At 40.0% G+C, this 21,718-nt stretch overlaps 1 protein-coding gene across 2 annotated transcripts in view; it reads left to right on the forward strand.

Annotated features, from left to right (window-relative positions):
• The window catches only part of KCNN2 (potassium calcium-activated channel subfamily N member 2), a 127,922-nt gene that overhangs the window by 20,957 nt on the left and 85,247 nt on the right, over positions 1-21,718 (forward strand). The window contains exon 3 of one of the 2 annotated variants that reach the window (XM_031448838.2): positions 15,826-16,244. The exons of the other annotated variant lie outside the window; for it this stretch is intronic. Coding sequence (XP_031304698.2) covers positions 15,826-16,244 — 419 coding nt within the window. The remainder of the gene's footprint in view (positions 1-15,825; positions 16,245-21,718) is intronic. 2 annotated transcript variants of the gene reach the window in all.

A 21,718-nucleotide genomic window follows, 5' to 3' on the forward strand; every position in this document is an offset into this window, starting at 1 on the left:
TGGGCTCCATTCTGGGATTCCCATCTTAAAAGTCTCACAGCTTTTTCTTTGACATATTTACCTAGTGTCGCCATATACACAACCAAACCAAATGACATGGTAGTCCAGGGAAGGATTTCTTGGGAAGAGGACATGTATTATTCTAGTTGCGTACAGCCAGCAGGCTTCACACCAACTCCCATAAATTGCTTGTCACTGTAGCACAGCACTGAGAATGATTCACGAAACCATCAGACAGGAAAGGGCTGTATGGGCAAGAATCTGGGTTGATTTATCATGTCTACCATGAGCGTGGGAGGGGAGGTAAGTGTTAGCCTGTGTAACACACACATGCCATCCCTTCTTTACTATTGCAAATGTCATTTAGGTTCACTTCTCTGTACAAAGAACTTATGAATCTCTGAGTAAAGAAGTTGTTCAGTTTAAAAAATCATCATTAGGGAAACTGTCTTAGTTATGCTTTTTCTACATGCACAGATTTGTTGCTGTCTTAGGAAGTGTATTTTCATAAATGTGGAGTGAATTTGGTGTGGGTGAAATGCTCTACCTCATAACATTCAAGGTATGCAGATATGTTGCCCCATTGGTTATTGTGGAAATCTAAGTCTGAAGATTTAGTACACTGTCACGCCGTTGGTCTCCTCTCCTGCCTGCCTGCCTGTGTTGGCTTCCTTCCTTCACTTCCCTCCTTCGTCTTCTTTTTTCTTATTTCCTTCCCTCCCTTTCGTTCAACCTTCTTCCTCCCTTGCTCCCTCTCTTTCCAACTTTGAACAGCAGTTAAACCCTGTTCATTAAAACTTTAATTTATTTTTTCTTGTCCTGTTTCACTTTTGAAATTTACAAGTGCATATTCATCTTGATTCACATAACTGATATCAACCGTGAGAATCACCTTCAAAGCATGTAGCACATACTGTGCAAGGAAAACCAAATTCCTTCTCGTGGCCTGTAAGGTTCTTCGTGATCTGATCTTTCTCACCCTTTCAACCCTATTATTCACAGCACTCCTCACCTCCAGCTCTGTACGTACGTATGTACGTACACACACACGCGCACACACACACACAATCATCCCAAACTGTGTGGAGGGCCAAAGCTGTGCTATTCTGTTAGCTTTCTGTGCCTCTGTGTGTTATGTGCTGCACCTTTTGCCTGGAATATAGTATTTTCCTCTCTCTGCCTTTGGACCCATCTCAGGCTCCCCTCCTGTGACGGGCTGTTCCTGAGCCTGTGGGCTGACCTAGTTGTCCTTCTCCTGTATTAGCATCTCGTTCTAACCCCTGTACTAACATAATATGATCATAAACCATGACAGTGAGGCACATGGGTAGTATGTGTTCAGCCCTTTCTGTGTGCCAGGGACCCAGATAAGGGCCATACTTAGCTTATCTTACAGTTGTATGATACCTTAGTGAGATAGGTATTACTGTTTCATTGAGGAGAGTGAAGCATAGAGAACTAACGAGACTTGCCCAAGATCACAATGCTTGAGTGTGGTGGAGACTTTTCGATAAAATTTTGATTGTTGATTTACCCTGACTTTCCTCCCCGGCATCATGAGTTCCTTGACGTTGTGGACTGTTTCACTGATTTCTGGGTCTCCATTAGAGATTGGCATGTTCTGTAGGCTCAAGATGTTTGTTCCACTCAATTTGATTGGAGTCTCATTTGTAATAGACTATCCCGTCTTTTACCTCTGCAAATTTTAGAATGTAGAAACATCTAGTTAACTGGTTTTCTTTATTTTTCCTCAGATTTTTGTGTATTCTCTACGAATTTAAAAATCAGGTAGCCTCAATATGACTTCTTGGCTGTAGCCTTAGTTTTGAACTTAGTATGTTCAGAAGAGTTATGGCACTTGAAAATTCCTACCATGTGAATGATGGGGTGAGATTTTTTTTTTCTCTCATTCTAAATTTCTGTGTCACTAATGTAAACACCTAAGGAATATCAGGAGAGGCAGCTGGTGCTGCATATGAGGCAAAGAACTAGTTGACTGAGATAACAGCTACTATTCTCTTTCTGTCTCTCAAATTTATTTTGCCAGGGATAGTTTCCAGTGTCTTCTCACCATCGCCGGTTTATTCACAAGGTCAGTGGTTCTTCTTTTCGATAGAGAATCTTCCTTAAGAAGTAGGTCAATTTTTACTTTCTATGTTAGTTTCTACAGCCTACATTTAGGGTGCAGTATTTTTATGTTAGGTCACTTGGCAGTCATGGAATACTTCTGAGTACGTGTCGTTCCCCAGAGCATTAGAGTGAAAAATGGACCTAACGGGGGCTTTGGAGGAAACCAACTTCATTATGGCCCCTCTGATTATTTCCTCTTTATTGGATCATTGAGCAAGAATATTTGCCTGAGATAGATAGATAGATAGATATAAAATAAATATTTATATGTATAAGTGAATCACTTTGCTATACACCTGAAACTAACATTGTAAACCAACTACACTTCAATAAAAAATAAGAATTAAAAAAAAAAAGAATATTTGTTGATTTGAATCCAAAGAATACAAATTGATCATCTTTATTAAAAATCACCAGTACCAGCCCTGACTGACTGGTTGTAACATGTGGGTGTTCAGAGCTAGTCCCCATGATTCTGACTTAATTACAGGCATGGCTAGTTGTGATAGACTTGCCACTTAGCATCTGCCTTGTCACGTTGTTTTCAAATCAGGAACGTCACTATTAATTAACAACACACAACAGTCATGAAAGAGCAAAGGAGGATGTTTTAAAAAAGGAAGTTTTGGGAATTACACACTAAGCTACAACTTAGTGCAGTTTTGCTTAACCTTGATCCTCATCTGACTGGGTTTAACGTGTTTCTATAGCTCCGTTCTAGCTGACTTTGAGGGCTGAACTTGGAAAAATAAAAATAAACAACTAAAAAAAATTCTTCCTTGTTTGTACTCAGACTTCGGGCTCTTGTATCAAACGCGTCTGGGATGTGTTCCCAGTTGCCGAGACTCTGAGCAGTCGAGCTTGAAGTCATGCTGGTGACTTTCTTCTTTCACAGCTTCTCCACTGGCTTCTGCTCCAACAGAGCCTTTTTGTTGCACATGAGAAAGGAAAGAAGACAGGTCGCACAGCTCAGCCCCGCAAGGGAGACTCTGAGCTGAGATTCCCGGGCATTTCAGAAGGGTTCCTTCCCAGAGGCTCTCTAGCCCTTTGCCTGTCAGCAGTAGAGGGTTTTTGTGCTCTGCGGTGTCTATCATTTTAGAGCTAGCTTTTTTTCACACACTGTTATATTTTGGATGTAGAGTCTAGTTCATTTACATTAATTGTTGCAGCTCTTATTTTTGTACCAATTTCTGACAATTGCTTTGAGTTCATAATGTTTTTTCATGACTTATTTCTCCTTTTCTTTCCTTCTACTGGGTGAAGTGAGGATTTTTAAAAATTTATTTTTTTCTCCAGTTTTTTCCTCAAATTCTTAGCAAATATGTATATATCATGGTGTCTGGAGTTAATCAGAATTTCATTCCTTTTATACAGTATAACAGCTCTTGGAGGCCTTCATCTAATCTCCCTTTCTCGCTCTGTCTATGTTATTGGTATCTAATTTTTTTTTATATCCTGCTTTTCCAATCTCTTCCAAATTAGTCATTATGATGATGTTGATGACTAATTATTTACAGCCATTTTTAAATTTAGGTTCCCTAGCGTGCCTACTTGTTCCTTGGCTCCTCCAGCTCCTTCTTTCTGGTCCTCTTTCCTTCGAGCTGAGCTTGTGGTACCTCCTTTAGCAACCACTCTGCTCTTCATCTTTGTGTCTGAAATGTCTTTCATATTTTTTCCCCCAAAAGAGATTTTACCTGTGTGTAGGGGTGTACAGGCTGACCCTTATTTTCTTTTAGAACTTTGGAAGAGATGATAATCAATTATTCCATATTAAATTTTAACAGTCTAGATAGAAATATTTCTAAAATTTAGACAGAGGTATGATGAGTCTCTACTCCCCTGCCTTCCAAGAGAAGATCTGTGAAATCTCAGAGAGCCTTTGTTCAAGGCAGCACTGTTATCTGGAACAGGAGAGTGGTGTTGTGTTGCAACGCAGTGGTGTCCTCTGGGTGATTGAGCTGTACAGGATTGTTTGTTCTTTCATTAAATGAATTAAGATTGTGGGGTCTTTTGAGACCCTGTGTCTAACTTGTGTGTATGTGTGTGTGTTATGTGTATCTTTCCTCTCTTCCCAGGACTTTGTGCTACAGCTGATGTACTCAATGTTATAGTTGTCTTCCTTCAGTCTGCTGTTTCCTTCCTTATTGTGTTTTCCTTGTTTCTCCTTGGCTGAATGCGGGGGCCCTAGATAACCAAACCTGTCAGTAATATATGGGTTCATTTGATACTGTCACTAGCATCGTCTCTGTTTTCTTCCTAAAATCGTTTTATAACAGGCTCAGTATGCGATGAGCAGCCAGCAGTAGACCTATTAAGGACCCAGTTTCTGAAGCTGGAGTGCTTGGGTTCATATCCAGACCCTAGCTCAGCACCATAGAACCTGGCTCGTTCCCTAACCCCTCGGTTCCCCTACTCAGATACAGATGAAAGTTGCATCTACCCTCTTGGGTGGTTGTGTGTGTTTTTTTTTCTTTTAATAGATTGGGGGGTGTGATTAGGTTTATTTATTTATTTGTTTATTTATTTACTTATTAACAGAGATCCTGGGGATTGAACCCAAGACCTCATGCATGATAAGCATGGACTCTGCCAGTGAGCTATACCCTCCCCTCTGCTTATGTGTTTAATATGAATTAATACACATACAGGTTAGGGCAGGGCTAGGCCCTATTAACACGTGGTGAGTTAAATATACTTTAAAACAACTTTAAAGTTTCATCTTAAGTACTGTGTGCAATTTGACTTCTATACAACCAATGTTTCAAAAAAGTATTCAGGATGAAGAAAAACTTAGAGAAAGACTGAATGAGGAAGTGGCGTATTTCTGTTACTGCGGAGCATAGAATGGAATGTGCAGATTTGTTTAAGTATTTCCTCTCTCCAGTGAGGCAGGAGGTCTGAGGAGCTTCTTCATCTAAGGTCTTCAGGGAGTAAAGATGTGACATTTTAGAAATCGTAATGGAAATTTGTGGGGTAAGCGTTTATTTGCTTTATAAGTGTTTGATTTGCATCTAACTTTGCAGTGCAGCCTGATGCCCCCATCAAACGATGGGAATGCTAGAGGACCTGAACTGTAACTCCAGGCTTTTCAGCAACTCACCATTTGACCATGACCAAACTCTTTCAACTGCTTGCACTTTGATTAGGCTGTCATAAGGGCAAATGAACTAATATATGTGAACTGGCTTTTAGCTAGCTTTTTAAGTGCTTGAGGTAACGAAGGTGATAATAATACATTTTAGCCATGTAGCAATCATTGCTATAATGCTTCAAATGAAAATGTCCAGTTTTTATTTCAGATTAAACTTTTAGAATCAACAGAATCACTCATATTCAGTTATTTCATGGCTTTAGGACTAACCACATTTATTTTCTTGTGATTTCTCCCCTCTCAACTGCCAAAATTATTTGAGGATGCTTATGAAAATGTATAGACAGGTAACATAAGCACGTCAGTGGAACATTAGTAAGAAATTGACCATGAAGGAATTTTATTCCAGTTTTTCGTTTGCTCTTGTCTTGATTTTCATCCTTTCCAGTACTGTAATCAGTGGTGTGAGTGTCTGCGTCCATCTCTTCTTACTGTAGTTGGGTAAGAGTATGTTCATTGAAGGCCACCTGTTGACCCAGGTCTGAAATCAGTTATTCTAAAAGAAACCAACATTTGCTGAGGACTGTCTCATTCAAGTGTCCTTCAGTCCTGTGTTGAGAGAGACTCTAATTAGACCCCCTTAACAGATGATGAAACTGAGGCTTAGAAAGTTTAGGTGGAGAGGTCATCAGCGGTGGAAAGTCAGAGTGAAACCTAGATCTGCCTGAGTAGATTCTAAAGCACAGGGTCCTAGGCTATATGCATTCGTGCTTTCTGTCAGATCACTTCTGTTAAGAGAACCAAAAGGGGAAAAGTAATTCTTCTAACTTTATGGAAGTTCACAAGTAATTTTTAGACACAACTGGTATGAATTCCAAGACACTGATCGCAGTTACCCAGTAATACATGAACATGTGTGAAATACCTGAGGGGACCCCCAGAAGCTGTGGGCCCGGCTGTGAGAAGCCATGTGAAAGGGGGTTAAGCTTTTAAATAAGTTTCAAGAGCAGCAGGGCATGGATTTATGATAACCTTGTATCACTGGACCCCACTGGACAATTCTAGGATTTTGGTCTGTAGACAAAGCCCTTGTCTGAGTCAGAAGAGGAGAGTTTTCAGAAACTCATAGTTTGATAAGAATTCTTTCAAAATAGGTACAGTGGAAGTTTCTAAACTTCCTCTCAATAATGACATTGCTCTAATCTGTTTTTCCTTACCAACTTCCCTTCCTCCTCTTCCATAACTAACTTTCCAGTTTTCATATCACAAGTTAACATTTAATTCATGTACTTGCCCCTCTTGAGGGCCTATGGAATATTATTACTTATTTATGGGGTCATGTTTACTAGGGTCAGCAGAGGGAATGATTACTTCATAATAATCTTCCAAGGTTGACGTTATTTGTGTGTGTGTGTGTGTGTGTGTGTATTTATTTGTTTTGGTCAGTGAGCCAGATAAGGTTTAGTGAGATTAAGTATCTTGCCCAAAATCACTTACCTCGTAAGTGGTCAAGCCAGAGATTAAATCCAAGCTTCTCTGGTTCCCAAATATGTGTAGATTTCCTATGAGTCACACAATGTGATATTCTGAGCAGTTGGTTGATATTTAAAAGGCATGAACAAAAGCCTCCCACCCATAAATAACTCTACCACTCAATAGTTATTGTGCTTTAAATTCCAATATTTGAGATGCATCTTTTTGGAATTATTGTCTGCTCTCTCCATGAAGTGTTTTAAGTTACTAATTATTCTCCATTTTTATAGACCTTAATACAGCACTTTAATGTATATTAAATTAAATGTAGGCATTCTTTTAGCTGCTCAAATAACAGAAAACCTCACAGTGGCTTAAACGAATAGAGTAAGTGGTTGCTGGTTTAGTGGCTTAAGATATCAGGGCTGGTATTACTGTGATTTTTTTTTTTTTTTTTTTTTTTTGGCCTTTTCCTCATGGTCACAAGACAGCTGCTGCAGACCCAAGCATCACCTCTTTTCAGGGCTGGAGGAAGGGAACAAAGAGCACTATGCCAGCCAGATGTCATTTTTATCCAAAAAAGAAAACATTCTATTAAATCCTCCAGCAATCTTTTGTTTATGACCTCTGGTCACAACTGCATCACATGGCTACACATATCTGCAAAAGAGTCAGGAGGATATTTCTATGATGGAGGTGGACAAGAGAGAAGAGGGAGGCGGTGGCAAGGAGTTAGCCAGTGAACAGGGTTGGCCACAACGTATATGTGTTCATTTCATCATTACAACTACTTTCAGAGACAGCAAATAACATTATGTCCATTTTACAGATGATGGACATAAGTCCAAGAAGTTTAAATGACTTCCCAAGGTTATGTAACAATTTAGACTATCCAGAATCTGAAACTTGGTTTCCTGCATTTTTTACACTCTTTGCGAAGAAGGAGTTAGTAGTTCAGTGATTAATATTTTACTGCATTAGATTTGAAATCCTTCTCTTTGGTTGCAGAAAATACTCAGGGCAGCATGGGTGCACAGGGCTGCTGGAATGGGCAACAGACTCCTAAAGGGAGGGAAGGCTGCAGGGTGGGTGGTGAGGGAATGACACACGTCAGCTGTGCTTGTTTTGCACGGGAATGGACACTGAATACGAATTCTGAGCCTGGCTTTTCTGTTTTTCCCTTCTGCAGTTCTGGGCTGAGGGTCTTGGAGGAAAAATCAGTCAGAACATTGACATCTCTCTGCCCCTATTTGTCCTGTGACCCGGTCTCTGATGGGCAATTGTGGTCTAAATTCTTTGTTGACTGACTCTTGGCAATGCCTTCATGAAGGAAAAAAATCTCATTATTTGTCTTGCCTCAGTAGTGGCTTTTCATTCTATTTCATCCAAAAGCTGGTTTCTGAGGAAGGGAACTCTTTTTTGGATGAACACATTTTGTGCATTTTCTTTGGGACCAATATCTTTCAAATATCCTAGAACTGAATTTGGAAGTTCATAGTCCTGAATGATAAGAGTCGAGGTGACGACTGTGGAAGGGAGGGGTGCGTACCCCATGCTAGTCTGTGATACAGCCTCCTCGGACTCCCCTCTGGGTTTCCTCAGCGTTTTCAGTGCCTCTGTTAGGGCAACTTCTACCAGCACTGTGGTCATTCATTTATATTTTGCTTCCTCATCAAACACCAAGAGGCCTTTTCATCTTTGTATCAACAGAACTTTACAAATAGCAGCGTTCAATAACTAACTGAAAAAAAAGAGCTTGGTTTTATTGACTATTTGGTTTAAAGGTTAACCAAAAAAATCTTATTTATTTTTGTTCATGCTGTTGAAAACAAGTTATGTAATGTAATGGTTCAAGGTTTTGCCTTAGTAGGCAGAATATTTTAGATATAAATGGTAATTCAGTGTGTTTGGTACTGTAGATTGTTATTTTAAATGTCAGTTACTCTTTTCTAGTTGAGCCATTTTGCACATGCAGATTCTTTGTTGGGATGCATTTGAATGTCTTATGACCTCAGTCATTCTCATTTTTCCTTCTTCTCTTTTTTTTTTTATAATCATTTTCCTTTATTTTTGTTATTAACTTACATTTATTTGTTCACTTGTTTCCAAAAGTATTAAAATTATATAATTAAAAGTCTCCCCTCCGTTTCTGATCCCCAGCCAGTTCACCTCCTCTAAGCAACACTTATCATGAAGTTCTATAATATTTTTTCAAAGAATTTTATGCACATACAAATACAAATATATGTTCTCCTCTTAGGAGAACTAGACAAGTAGTAGCATATTGTTTGCTTTTTTTAAAAACTGAGTTACTTCTGAGACCACTTTCTTCAATAGTATGTAACAATTTTCTCATTTTATTAATTCCATACTATTTATTTACTTATTCTAAATACTGTTTATTCCATTTTGCAGACATCTGTTTGTTTAACCCCTTTCCCTATTAGTGGATATTTAGATTATTTCTAGTCTTTTGCTAATATACAGTCAGTGCTGTAACAAATGATCATATGTGTTCACTCTGACCCGTGTAAATATGTTGATAGGACAGGTTTCATCTAAGGAAACAGAATTTTGTGGTCAAAGAATATGTGCATTTATGACCTGATAAATTGCCCTCTCAGAGGTTGTGCTGGTTTACACTTGCACCTGCAATCTATGATTCCTGTTTCCCCACACCTTCACTAGTATGGTATGTTATAAAACTTTTAGATCTTTTTCAATATGACAGATCAAAAACATGGTATCACATTTTCCTCTTACGAGTGAAGTTGAGCATCCTTTTTATAATAGGTTTAAGAGCCATTTTTATTTCCTTTTTCATGACCTGATGTTTGTTTCCTTTGTTCATTTTTCTGTGAGGCTGCTCCCGTCTCTTTTTAAGGATTTATAGGAATTTTTATACAACTAGGGAAATTAGTTTTTTGTGATAACAATTGTAAAACGTTTCCTCTGGTTTTGGTGTTTGACTTTTGTACTCTCTTTTTTGTAGTTTTGCCAGGCTTAGAAAACAAAAGCTTCACGTAACCAAGTCAAAAAGTATATCAATATTTTCTTTTAAGGCTCTGGTGTTTTTGTCAGATTTAAAAGACCTTCCTTTTGGTGAGCTTACAAAAATACATGATTTCTTCTAATATGGTGGTAGTTTCATTTTTGTACATCCAAATCTTTCATCTGCCTGGAATTTTTCTTGATATATTTGGCATGAGCCAACAGTTAAGCTTTATGTTTCTCCGGATGGCTATTTAGTTGTCCCCAAATCATTTTTCAGTAAACTGTGTTTTTCCCACTGATTTGATTGTCTGCCTTTATAATATTCTGAAATTCCGAGAGTGTTGGGTCAATTTTGGACTTTCTCTTCTGTCCTGTTGACCTCCCAGATATTTTATGTGCCACTACCACATGGTTTTAGTTATTAATGTGTTTAAATCTATCAAGGCTGCGTCTCCCTTATTACTTTTCCTTTTCAGCGTTTTCCTGGCTATTCTACCTGTACTTAATGTTCTTAACAAATACATACCTAAAATGATTTTATTTAGTCTGTATTTTTTAAGAGCTCACTTTTATGCTGAGCACTGCCCTGAATTCTCTACTAGGAAGGAAACCCAGGGTGTATAAGGCACTGTCCCAGATCAGACCACAGAGCTTTCAGTCTCATTGAGGAGGAAAAGCACATGTCAAGGAGGCTGAGGGCTGAGGAGAGGTCCCCACATGACCACGTGACCTGATGATGGGGCAGGCCTCTCCCACCCTCTTCCTGCTGATGACTCTCACTCCCAGTTCATTGTGGGCAGTGAGCTTGAAGTATATTATATTTGGAGTATCTAAGCAAATATAAAGCAGTTACACTGGAAAGTTCAAGCTTGTGATGGGATGTACTCGAAGGACATATCCCGTGTTATACCTGCAAGTTACTTTACTCTGGTGAAGACCATTAACCACAGCTCTAGAGTTAAAGTAGATGAAATTGTCCTGCTTTTGCCCTAAAAATCTTCTCTTATCAATGTCAAAATGAAAAGTGAATATAGCAGTGTGTTACTATCTGTCATTTTGATAACTAATGTCCCCACACCCCACACAGGTTAACTTGAAACAGATTATATATATTATATGGATCATATGGAATGTAATGGAATTATTTTTACAGTTGAACTTAATTCTTGACATGGAATCAGTTATTGAAAAATGTGACATTTAGAATGTTTTCACTCTATAGAATATTGAGTACATTAACATACTTCTAAACCTGGTAAACGTCACTTTACAGTTTGTAATTGACAGCCCTCACCCCTGGCTCCAAAAATAACACTTTCTTTTCTTCCTGCTTCATAGACGGGCTTGACCTTTCAGCTGCCCTCCGTGTGTGGGTTCCTCAGGACTTGGCCTGTGTCCTGTCCTTTTTATTTTCTCTATTTTTCCCTTTGATCTCATAAAACTACCTAAATACTGACGTCTTCCAAATTTATTTCAATAGTGCAGACTTCTCCTCTGAGTGACTTGCATTTCCTCTGTGTACTTGGCATCTATACTTGGATGACAATGGCCAAAGTGAAACCTCCTCCCTCCCTGCGTCCAGCCCTATTGTACTCAGGAAGTGGCACAGCCATCCACTGTGTCAGAGTAGAAACTCAGCCGTCTGTGACTCTTTTTTTTTTTTTTTTAAATCACTCCCACATTGAGCCAATCAGCAAGTTCTAGCAAGATCTCCAAACTATATTTCTAGTGCACCCACTATCTTCATTCCCACGCCAACCCCGACTCACCATGGTCCAGGTCAGGGGGATACTAACAACAGCCAGTCAGATGCAGTAGTGCTTCCTAACTTGTGTCTTCCCTTGTATATGCTGGTTTTCCCACAGCAGTAGGATGAGCCCTTTAATCTGTAAATCACATCATGTCATTCCTCTGCCTAATACCTTTTAGTGGGTTCCCACTGCGCTTGGAATGAAATCCAGTCTTGACACTCATGCAGGAAAAATGGGGCACGAGAGGATGGCCATGTCCCAGGACCCAGGCGAGTCACTGGGACGTGCCCCACCAAGTGAGGGTCCTTGGCTTCATTCAGGAAAGAATTCAAGAGTGAACCATACTTGAACAAAGGTAGATTTATTCAGAGAGGTGCACACTCCATAGACCTAATGTAGGCCGTCTCAGAAGGCCAGAGAGGCTACGAGGCATGTGGGTGGGTATTGAGTTTACATTAAAATAGATACAGACTCCATAGACAGAATGCAGGCCATCTCAAAAGGCAGGAGAAAGGCCACGCACGAGGTGCAGGGTTGTGAGTTTTTATAGGCCAGTAACTTCATATGCTAACAAGTGCAAGGATTATTCCAACTACTTTGGGAAAGGGGCTGGGATTCCCAGGAATTGGGTCCTAACCTACTTTTTGACCTTTCATGGTTAGGCTTGAAACTGTCGTGGTGCCTGTGGGAGTACCATTTAGCACGCTGTTGTATTACAATGAGTATATAATGAAGCTCAAGGTCTACTGGGAGTTGAATCTTCCACCATCTTGGTGCTAATTGCTGTGTCTTTCTTTTAATAGTTAGGCCCTGCCCCCTTCCCTCCTGTCTCAACACCATGATCAGCAAGGTTCTACATGTCTGGTGCCTCTTTGTCTCTTCAAACTCATCTCCTTTCACTCTGCCCCTTGATCATTAAGTTTCAACCACTCTGGGGTTCTTTCATTTCCTTAAGCATGCTAAGCTTTTTATAGCCCATGGCTTTTACGTGTGCTGTTACCTTTGCCTAGAATGTTCTTCTCCTGGCTGTTTATGTGACTGGCTCTTCTCTTTGTCCAGGTGTAGCCCTAAATGGTTCTTCTTGAGATGTCTTTCCTGATGACCACATCTGCTGTCACCTCCAATATATTGTTCTCTATCTCATCTCTTTGTTTCCTTAATGGCAGTGTCCACAGACATATTTATCAAATTGCTATAGGTCTGTCTTTCCTGATGAAAGTTAGTTTTGTGGGGCAGACCCTCGGTCTGCTATAAACCCTCTGGGGTGGCTAGTATGTAGCATAGTGCCTGACACATAGTGAGTATTCAGTACCCTGGATATCTTATAAGTAAATGAATAAAGAAAGGAATAAGCAGCAATTAAGGGTGGGATTATGTGAAGAATAGAAGAAAATATTTCTTTCTTAATTTTAGCATTGTAATATGTACTGTGATCAAACAAAACCAAGAATAAAGTCATTTTAGGTGTTGGTTAAATCTTGATAGTAAAAAGCAACTACGAGATAGAAGATTTCTCTGGGGACGTTACTGGACTTGCTCTGGAATTGCAAAATGCTGCTGCTGCAATGACTTAGCATTTAATGGGATGAGTTCTCTACAGATTTGGAAAATGTCATAGATTTATTTTACTTGTTTTTTGCTTCAGGCTTCTCATATCCTGTGAGCATACTTAATTAGCATTAGGACCGGTCCAGTGATTAGGATGGTCAACAGTAACTGAGAAATAGCAAGGTAGTTCATTTACAAGCATTAATTATTCTCTACTAGGTGGATGTGGAGCCTGTCCTTACGGAGCCTCACGGACAAGTAGGGGTGGCAGTCCTACAAAGACATCCTTATCGTCCTCTGTGGCTGCATCAATAAGATGTACATACAGGGATCGTGGTAGAACAAAGGAGGGAGTTTTCAGATTTGTCTAGGGCATGGACAGTGTTCTAAAGGTGACCGTGGAGTTTGGTCTTGAGTAAGAATTTGCTAGGTGGAAAGACTTTCCAGTCCATAGGACAGAATGGTCAAGGACCTACTTGGGCAGGTCCATCGGAAGGTAAAGGGGAAGGCTTCTGAGAACACCAGTGGCACAGTGTTAAAGTTATGGGAATAACAGAGAACCAGCCTTGTCAGGGAAGTGAGCAGAGGGAGCCATCACAAGGGGCCTGGAAAGAGTATAGAATGAGATCAGAGGAACAAGTGAGTGATGAGAGGAGGGCCAGGCCGGGAAAGATTGAACACTGGAGGTAGCATCGCTATACATCAAAATTGGCATTTCTTTACCAGTTGCCTGGGAAGGTACTTACTCTGCCTTTCTGCTGCTGTTGCGGGAGTGGTGTGGGGAGCGCCTGTCTTGCGACTGTGCTCGGGATCTGCAGCACGGCTTTTGACTCTCCGGAGGCTTGATGCTTCTTACTCCTTTTAGGGCTGGATTTGATTTTTTGCCAAGTCATTCAGAGCCATGTTCAGTGAAGAAAGTAGACATACTGGGGAATCCCATTTTCAGTAGAAATGGAAATGTAGATTTAAATAACAATGCTGTTTTTCTTACATGACCTGTAATAGGCCCTGATAGCAATTTCCAAAGAGAGCAGTTCCATCATCTCCGGGAGTACAGAGCCTCTCAGAGTAACTAGTTGGAAGGATACATTCTTTCGGGTATAAACGGCTTAATAGATTTTAGGGTCACATTCCTTTATGGTTATACAGTACCCAGGAAGTACTCACTGCTAGAAAGTTTAGAAGGCTTCTACCAGGACATCTATACAATCTTTTGTATATCTTTATTATTGAAATCCTTGTTGCCACCGTGGTATTGAAAGTGGGGAATTGAACAGAAATATTTCTGTAGCCAACTTGGCTGCTTTATTTATGATCTGTTTATTGGGAACTGGAGATTTTTTTTTTTAACTGTCTAGTAGCATTTATCAAATCCTTTGAGGTCCCTGGATGAAAAGTTACGATAAAGGCATACCTAAAGCCATTATATAGCCAGAGCTTAATTTGTTACAATTTTGTTGTGTTTATGAGAGATTCTGCTGGTTCTCCCACTTTTTGAGGTACCAGAAAGAAGTAATACTTTTTGTCCTCAAATTCCTGTCTTTGCAAAGCAGCACTCATAGCAGTGTTTGAATAATAGCATAAGAAGTAGCTGTGACCCACAGGATAATTAACGTAGAATGGGGATTTGTAACCATCTAAGTGGTGGGAAATTGACTTTCCTGACTCCAGAGGAGCGGAGTCATGGTGGAGATCTGCTCAGCCAATTTCCTTTGCAGCTCACCTGAGGACACACTGTTCTCACATGGGTTGCTTTCATTCCACACTTTTCTACCTAAGTTGGCTACTTACCATGAGGCAAAGGATATGTCATCTTTCTCAGTGGGGGAGCACTGTTGGCATTCTGGGCAGACAGGTCCTTTCTGTGCGTGGGACTCTCAGAATTGCAGCATGCTTGGCACCCCTGGCTTCCTGGCTGTAAATGCCAGTAGCCTTCACAAGTCACTGTGGCAGTCAGAAGTGTCATCACACATTTCCAGATGCTCTGGTTGTTTATGGACTGGAGCCTGGTGGACTTGTTTACTGAACAGTCAGGGAAGACAGGAAACATTCTTCTCTGTTCCTCTTACTGTGTCTGTCTGTCTGTCTGTCTGTCTGTCTTTCTATCTCTCTCTCTCCTTTATTTTCTTTTTGTTTTCTTTCATTGTGGAGTGAGGAATGATGGAAATAAGAAAAAGGAACCTCTATTAAAAAAAAAAGGAAGGTCAAAAACAAATTAATAATCCAAGGCAAGGCTAAGGGAGAGCAAAAGAAAAGAGATTTAAAAAATAGAGCAGTAGTGAAGAAGCTGGAAGAAATGATTTTGTCACATTTATCCTGGTCCCTTGTGATTTTTCCCTCTGAAGCCAAGAATAAGATTTCCTGTAAGAATACTCGTGTATTGTTGCATTATAGAGTATGAATGATTGCAGAGACACCGTGAATAGATTTCACTGAGAAGAGGGCTCAAGCTGTGCTAGCTTTAGCTGCAGACCCTCAAAGATGAGAGCCACTTGTTAGAAGGCACATCCATGTGGCTTCACCTAGGGGGAGGTATATTCCTGGGAGACCTGAGCCCCTTATTTTAAAATGATGTTTCTTACATGATTGTCCAGAAGCACAGACTCCGAAATACCTTCAGCTCCCGTAGAGAACGTTTTGAATTTTAATTTGTGTAAAACAGAATTCTCCTTTTCTGCCATTTTTGAAAAATAGTGTACCTGGCTAGCATTTAGAAGTTATGACCTCTAGCTTGCCACAATTGCTAAAAGTCACCTGTGATGTATTTTAAAAATCTGCGCTAACACTTGTGGACCATTCATGCCATACTGAAGCTGATTTTCTACTTTATTTTTTCAGTTGTTCATGGTGGACAATGGAGCAGATGACTGGAGAATAGCCATGACTTATGAGCGTATTTTCTTCATCTGCTTGGAAATACTGGTGTGTGCTATCCATCCCATACCTGGGAATTATACGTTCACATGGACGGCCCGGCTTGCCTTCTCCTATGCCCCATCCACCACCACCGCTGATGTGGATATTATTTTATCTATACCAATGTTCTTAAGACTCTATCTGATTGCCAGAGTCATGCTTTTACATAGCAAACTTTTCACTGATGCCTCCTCTAGAAGCATTGGAGCACTTAATAAGATAAACTTCAATACGCGTTTTGTTATGAAGACTTTAATGACTATATGCCCAGGAACTGTGCTCTTGGTTTTTAGTATCTCATTATGGATAATTGCCGCGTGGACTGTCCGAGCTTGTGAAAGGTAAGTTTGTTTCTTTTCCTGAGAACGTAATTTGCTGTACGGTGTTCTTGAAAGTTGGAGAAAGAAAACAGTTTTGACTAGAGGCGTGTAGTTTATGCACTCTTGAAAATTTGGGGTTCTCGACTGGGCTTCTTTTAAATGGGTGCGACACAACTTTTCTTAAGATGTTTGCCTACAGGAGTATCTTGATGGTTAGGTGTGTTTTTGTTTTCTGTTTTTTGTTTTTTCAAATTTGATCAGTTTTCAGCCGAGGGCTGCCTTTTTAACCCATGTCTAAAACTTGGAGACCTCCAAATCGTATGGGAGACTTCGATCAGAAATGTTTGTTTAATGGTAATACTGAATCATTTTGGTGCCTCTTTGGTTACAGTGTTGATTGTTGTTGAGATAGAAATCCAGGCGAAAAGTGGTGATGCAAGTTGTCTGAACTTTAGGGAACATCTCAAAATGGTCTGTTGATTGTAGTGCCTATTTATACTAGTGGTCACATGATTACTGTATATTCCTTGTAATGTATTTGGTTTTATTGAACTCTCAACAGTTAGTGAAAAGGGGCCGTTTACATTTGTTTTCTTGTCTGAAGAGCTCTGGTGGTGTGGTGCTAGACAGTCAGAACTCGGGAGCTGCTCAGTGAGTCTGAGTTAATCAGAGCATCAGTGATGATAACCTTGCCATTTAACAGACAAACAGAAATAGATTTGTTACGTAAATAGGAGGAACACCATCATAATGAGATGGGAAACATCTTGTGACCTCAGTGAAGAAAATTCCAGTTGAAATCAGCTATAGACATTTAGAAATGATTTAAATGTTTATAGAACTTAAATATTAGGAGATTGGTGTTTGTGGTAGCTAGGTATTTTCAAATTTAGCTTTGAAAATCAAAATCGTACACACACACAAATAGTTTAACAACGAAAAATGTCTGTATGAGAATTTTTGCAAAATTAGCAAAGCCAGGGCACCCCTCCCCCATTTCTGTTTTCCAGAAGCAGTCACTTTAAATTCATTTAGCCCTTTCTGTGGTAATTACTTTCCATATTTCTAAGTGGTATTGCTTATGTTGCTACATCTAGATTTTCTGTCTAGATTTTTATGGAAGTTGAGGTTTTAGTTTTCTTTCACTTTTTCTTGAACCTTGTTTCTCCCTCTTTCTTCGTTGGTTCCCTCATTTTGGCTGAATTTGTCTTCCAGTAGCTTCTCAGAAAAGGTAGTGGGTGAGAGAGAGTTTTTGAGACCTGACAGGTATAGCAGTCTTCATTCTTGTCTTCTGCTTAATTGATAACTGGGCAGAATAGAAAACTCTGGATTGAAAATTATTTTCTCAGAATATTGAAGACTTTGTGAACGAAAAATACCACAAGCCACATCAATAAACAAGGAATGCTGAAGTCAAGTCATCAGCCGCTGCTGCCGCCCCCGCAGTGAAGACAGCCTGGCCTCTGCAGCCACCCACGATAGTGTACCTGAGGGGACTCAGAATAAGAAAGGGCAGGGTACTGGCCCTAGATAGCTAGTTGCTTGTCAAAGAAATGATTTCATTGAGCCCAAACGTTTGCTCCCTCCCATACATAGAAAAGCACTAAATTCTTTAACTTGAGATGTCCAGTTTTCTTTAACAGTAATCTTTAATGCTCCAACTACCTCGTTTTTGTTGTAAGACTCCTATATATCCTGGATCCTCCCCTGCCTCTTTGGAGCAGCCCCTCAGAGAGATCTGAGAGGCTGTCATCCCAGGCTCAGAGTCCTTAGAAATGTCCACCAAACAAAACATAACTCTCAGCTTATAGGCAGTGCATTTATTTCAGTCGACAACTTCATTTTCCTCCAGCTTCCAGGGTCCAGCAGTCTGATGCTGTTCTCATTTTTTACCCCCCTCCCTTTTTTTTTTTCTAGAAGCTTTTGAGGATCATGGATCTAAAATGGCACAAGGAGGGTATATCTTGATGTGATTCTGTTTTAATCCAGTGGGCCTGTTCAGTCTTGAAATTAATCTTCAGTTCCTGGAAATTTTCTTAAATTAATGATTTTTGTTCCTATTCTTTTGTTGTGTGGATATTGGCCCTCCTATGTTCTTAATTTTCTCATTTTCTTTCTGTATTCTTTTCCATCTCTTTTTGCTTTTTGTGTGGAAGAGAACCTCAATTTAGCTTTCAGATTCTTTCTTTTGAAATTTTGTTTCTTTATTATGTATTAATTCACAGTGTCTCGTATTTGATCCCCGAATGCCCATTTTTTGAAGATAGTGTCATGCTTTTTCCCCCATAGATGTACTTTTTTATTTCTCTAGAGAAGTTAATGGTAATTTTTGGAATTTTTTCTATTTGTACGTATATTTTTTTGGTTTCCCCAAAGATGATTATGATTTAGTTCTCTTTGTTTTGTTTCCTTTTGGCTTCTGTCTGTTTTATAAGGTTTCCTTAAGTGTTTGGTAACCTTGGCTGTCCACTCGTACTTAAGACTGAGGCTAAAGACCTGATTAGAAGCTTTCTGTACAAACCTGGAACGTGTCGGCTGTGGGCTTCACTACAGGGTGATTTGGATGGGGGCATGAAACACTGATTTCAGTATCTGTACATATTTTTATTTCTCTCTGAACAATCCTACTGGCTCATGGGAAGTCTTTGTCCTGCCATGAAGGTAGATGCCTGGATAACAGCATACTGGGAATTGAAAGACGGGGCAAAGAAGAGGTCTCAACAGTCACTATGTGAACATCGACTTACCCTCCTAGTTGCAGAGGAGATACCCTGCAGTCAGTCAGCCCAGAGACCTTGCCTTTTACCTTTCAGGATTGGCAGAGGCGTTACCAGTCACACAGGGTGGAAGAGGGAGCCTAGGTGTCGAAGTGCTTGTATGCAGTATCTGAACCTGTCCTCACACTTAAAGCTCTGCCATTATCTTCTCTCTCAGAAGTACTGGTGCCCAGGATCCCTGAGTCTTTGGTTGTGTGTGTGGAGGGAGGGCGAGGTTGCTGGTTTTCAGTGCAAATAGGGTTGCTTCCTGATTTTTCGCCACTGTTGGGCTAGAATTCTCCTTTCCCCAGTCAGGTAAGTGAGTTTTCACTTGTCAGTTGGCTTTCAAACCTCTTTCTTCTTGTCCTTATGGGTTGATGCTTTTTTTGGTTTGTTTTATAGTCATTTTAAGGGGGTCTGGGAAGGGAGCTGAGGCCAGCATGTTTGTGGAATCCACCTGTTTTTATGAGAAATTCTGTAGTGACAAGTTTTTAATACTATGGATCTGAATCTTTTTTTTAGAATGTCTCTACATAAATACAGCATTTGAGGGATTAAAGTTTTTCCTTTTAAAAAAAGATAGACTCCTCATGGTAATGCTTTGTTTCCTAGCTGTCATGGTATTTAGAGGCTTATGATATTTTCTGGAGCAGATGTACCTATGAAGTTTGAAGAATAAATATGGAAAACCTTAGTTGATAAACCTATTTAGTTTATGAAAATGACTCTTGGTTGAAAGTTGTGCATAACAACATAACCAGGGGATAAAAGCAGAGTTGAACAATACCTGCATCCATGTGGGTGGTCCCTATTGCATCTGCTTCCCAAGGGCCAATTAAATAACAAAAATGTGCAAGCCATTCATTGTCTTTTCAAAATGGCTCATCCTAGCTGTTTGAACCCATTGTCACTTAAATACAGAAAGCCTGAGGCAAGCGATGCCAGATCTTCTTCGAAGCCTAAAAGTAAGTGTGTTTTTTAACATGCTGAGACTGTCAGATGAAGGACCCTCCCTGTTTTCATATAAAGAGGTGTGAAAAAGGGACAGTTATCTGTTTCACATCAAGAATGAGTCTGTAGCCAGCAGTTACCTAAAAGGAACACATCCATGGTCTGAGGAAGGGAGGGAGCCCAGACCAGGGCTGGAAAACGAGGATTTAGTCCCTGTTGTGTAATTTAGGGGCTGAGTCAGCTCAGGCCAACCAGCTCGCTTCTTTTTGCCTTGGTTTCTTCCTTACAAACTCCGTGGATCGATCAGCTTTTCTCTTCCAAAGGTAACATTTTATAATTGTACAAATGTGTCGAAGAAGAGAAAAATCATTAACCAGCATGGTGACAGTGGAAGATTTTCCACATTTCATTCTTCATTAAACTTCCCGTTTTGCTGCACAAAATCCCTAGACTATGATTTGTAAGATACAAAGATATAAAAAAATTTTTTTGGTTTGTTTTTTACAAAGTTCATTTTGAATATGATATAGCCTGCATCTTACACTTCCTTAGATGTTTACTTTCTGGCTGTTCTTCCGTCCGTCTTTCCTGCTTTCCTTCCTTCCTTTCTTTTGTGAAATTTGTAATACTTCAATATAACACACAACTCTCCTGTTTTTTGGTTTGGAATTTGGATTTGAATGAGCTCCACTAGGCCCATCCTTGGTTCATCCAAACATTCCTTCCATATAAAGGAGGATTCACACCCGATAACTAAGTTATCCTCTTAGTAAACGAGAGTAACTCTAAGAATGTTTTTTAAAGGAGAGAGTTTTTGAGAGAGAGAGAGGCAGACGGCTTTCTGGAGCAATTTTACAAACCTATCCATCTCCTTTCTCCGAGCACAACACATCTAGAGGTTTCTGGAAAATGTTCTCCATTAATGAGGAGGGTGTCCTATAGGAGGCATCTGTTCCTGATGGATTACTTTCCCTGGCAGATCAGGTACCTCTGATTCACCTATAAGTAAGAAGGACTCTTCTTTTCTATTCGTTCCTTCATTCCTTTTTTCTTTCTTTCCTTTTACTGTCTTTGAGAATAAGAGGAGGCAGATCGGCATTATTTCTGGGGCCTACATTTGTCAGGAGGAGGCTACCCCAGACCAGATCACAGCATCCTTTCTATCTTTGGTTCTGGTCTGACCTCGTGTTTTGATGATAACAGGCCTGGAAAGAACACTCTTTTCTGAAGCAGCCTGGGAAGTATGGCCTGCTGCTGTTCACGGGGACCTTGGACAAGGCATTTAATCAGATGTATCAGGGGAAGCTTCAGGAACATTTGTATCTTGGGACTGTGACTCCAAGAGCTTGGAGTGCTGAAAATTGGGAACTATCCTATCCCGACTTACATCTTTTGAGCCTTCACTGGCCTTGTGAAGGTAGCATAGGTGAGTGTTCAACCTGAAGTGTGTTGTGCGATTTCTGAGGAAAGTCAGTAGCTGTTTTGTAAGGGTACGACTGGATACCGTGGGCCAGTACTGTGTTACACAGAAAAAACCATTTTGCTTTGTGAATGTGCATTGAGAATATCCAAGACAGGAAAGGAACATTTTCTTCAGCCAGAACGATTGGCATATCTCAATACTGATATTTCAGAAGGAGGTGGGAAGGGATTGTAACATTTGGCACAGTTTGGGAATTTTTAAAAATGTTTCTTTGTTCAGTACATTATTTTTCTGTCTACTACAAGTTTTATAATGTGGGAGGGGGCCCACTTTGGGATGGAGAGGAAGAAGGAGAAAGGAAAGGC

Source organism: Camelus dromedarius, chromosome 3 (assembly GCF_036321535.1).
Source record: "Camelus dromedarius isolate mCamDro1 chromosome 3, mCamDro1.pat, whole genome shotgun sequence".
In the NCBI taxonomy this organism is placed as follows: Eukaryota; Metazoa; Chordata; class Mammalia; order Artiodactyla; family Camelidae; genus Camelus; species Camelus dromedarius.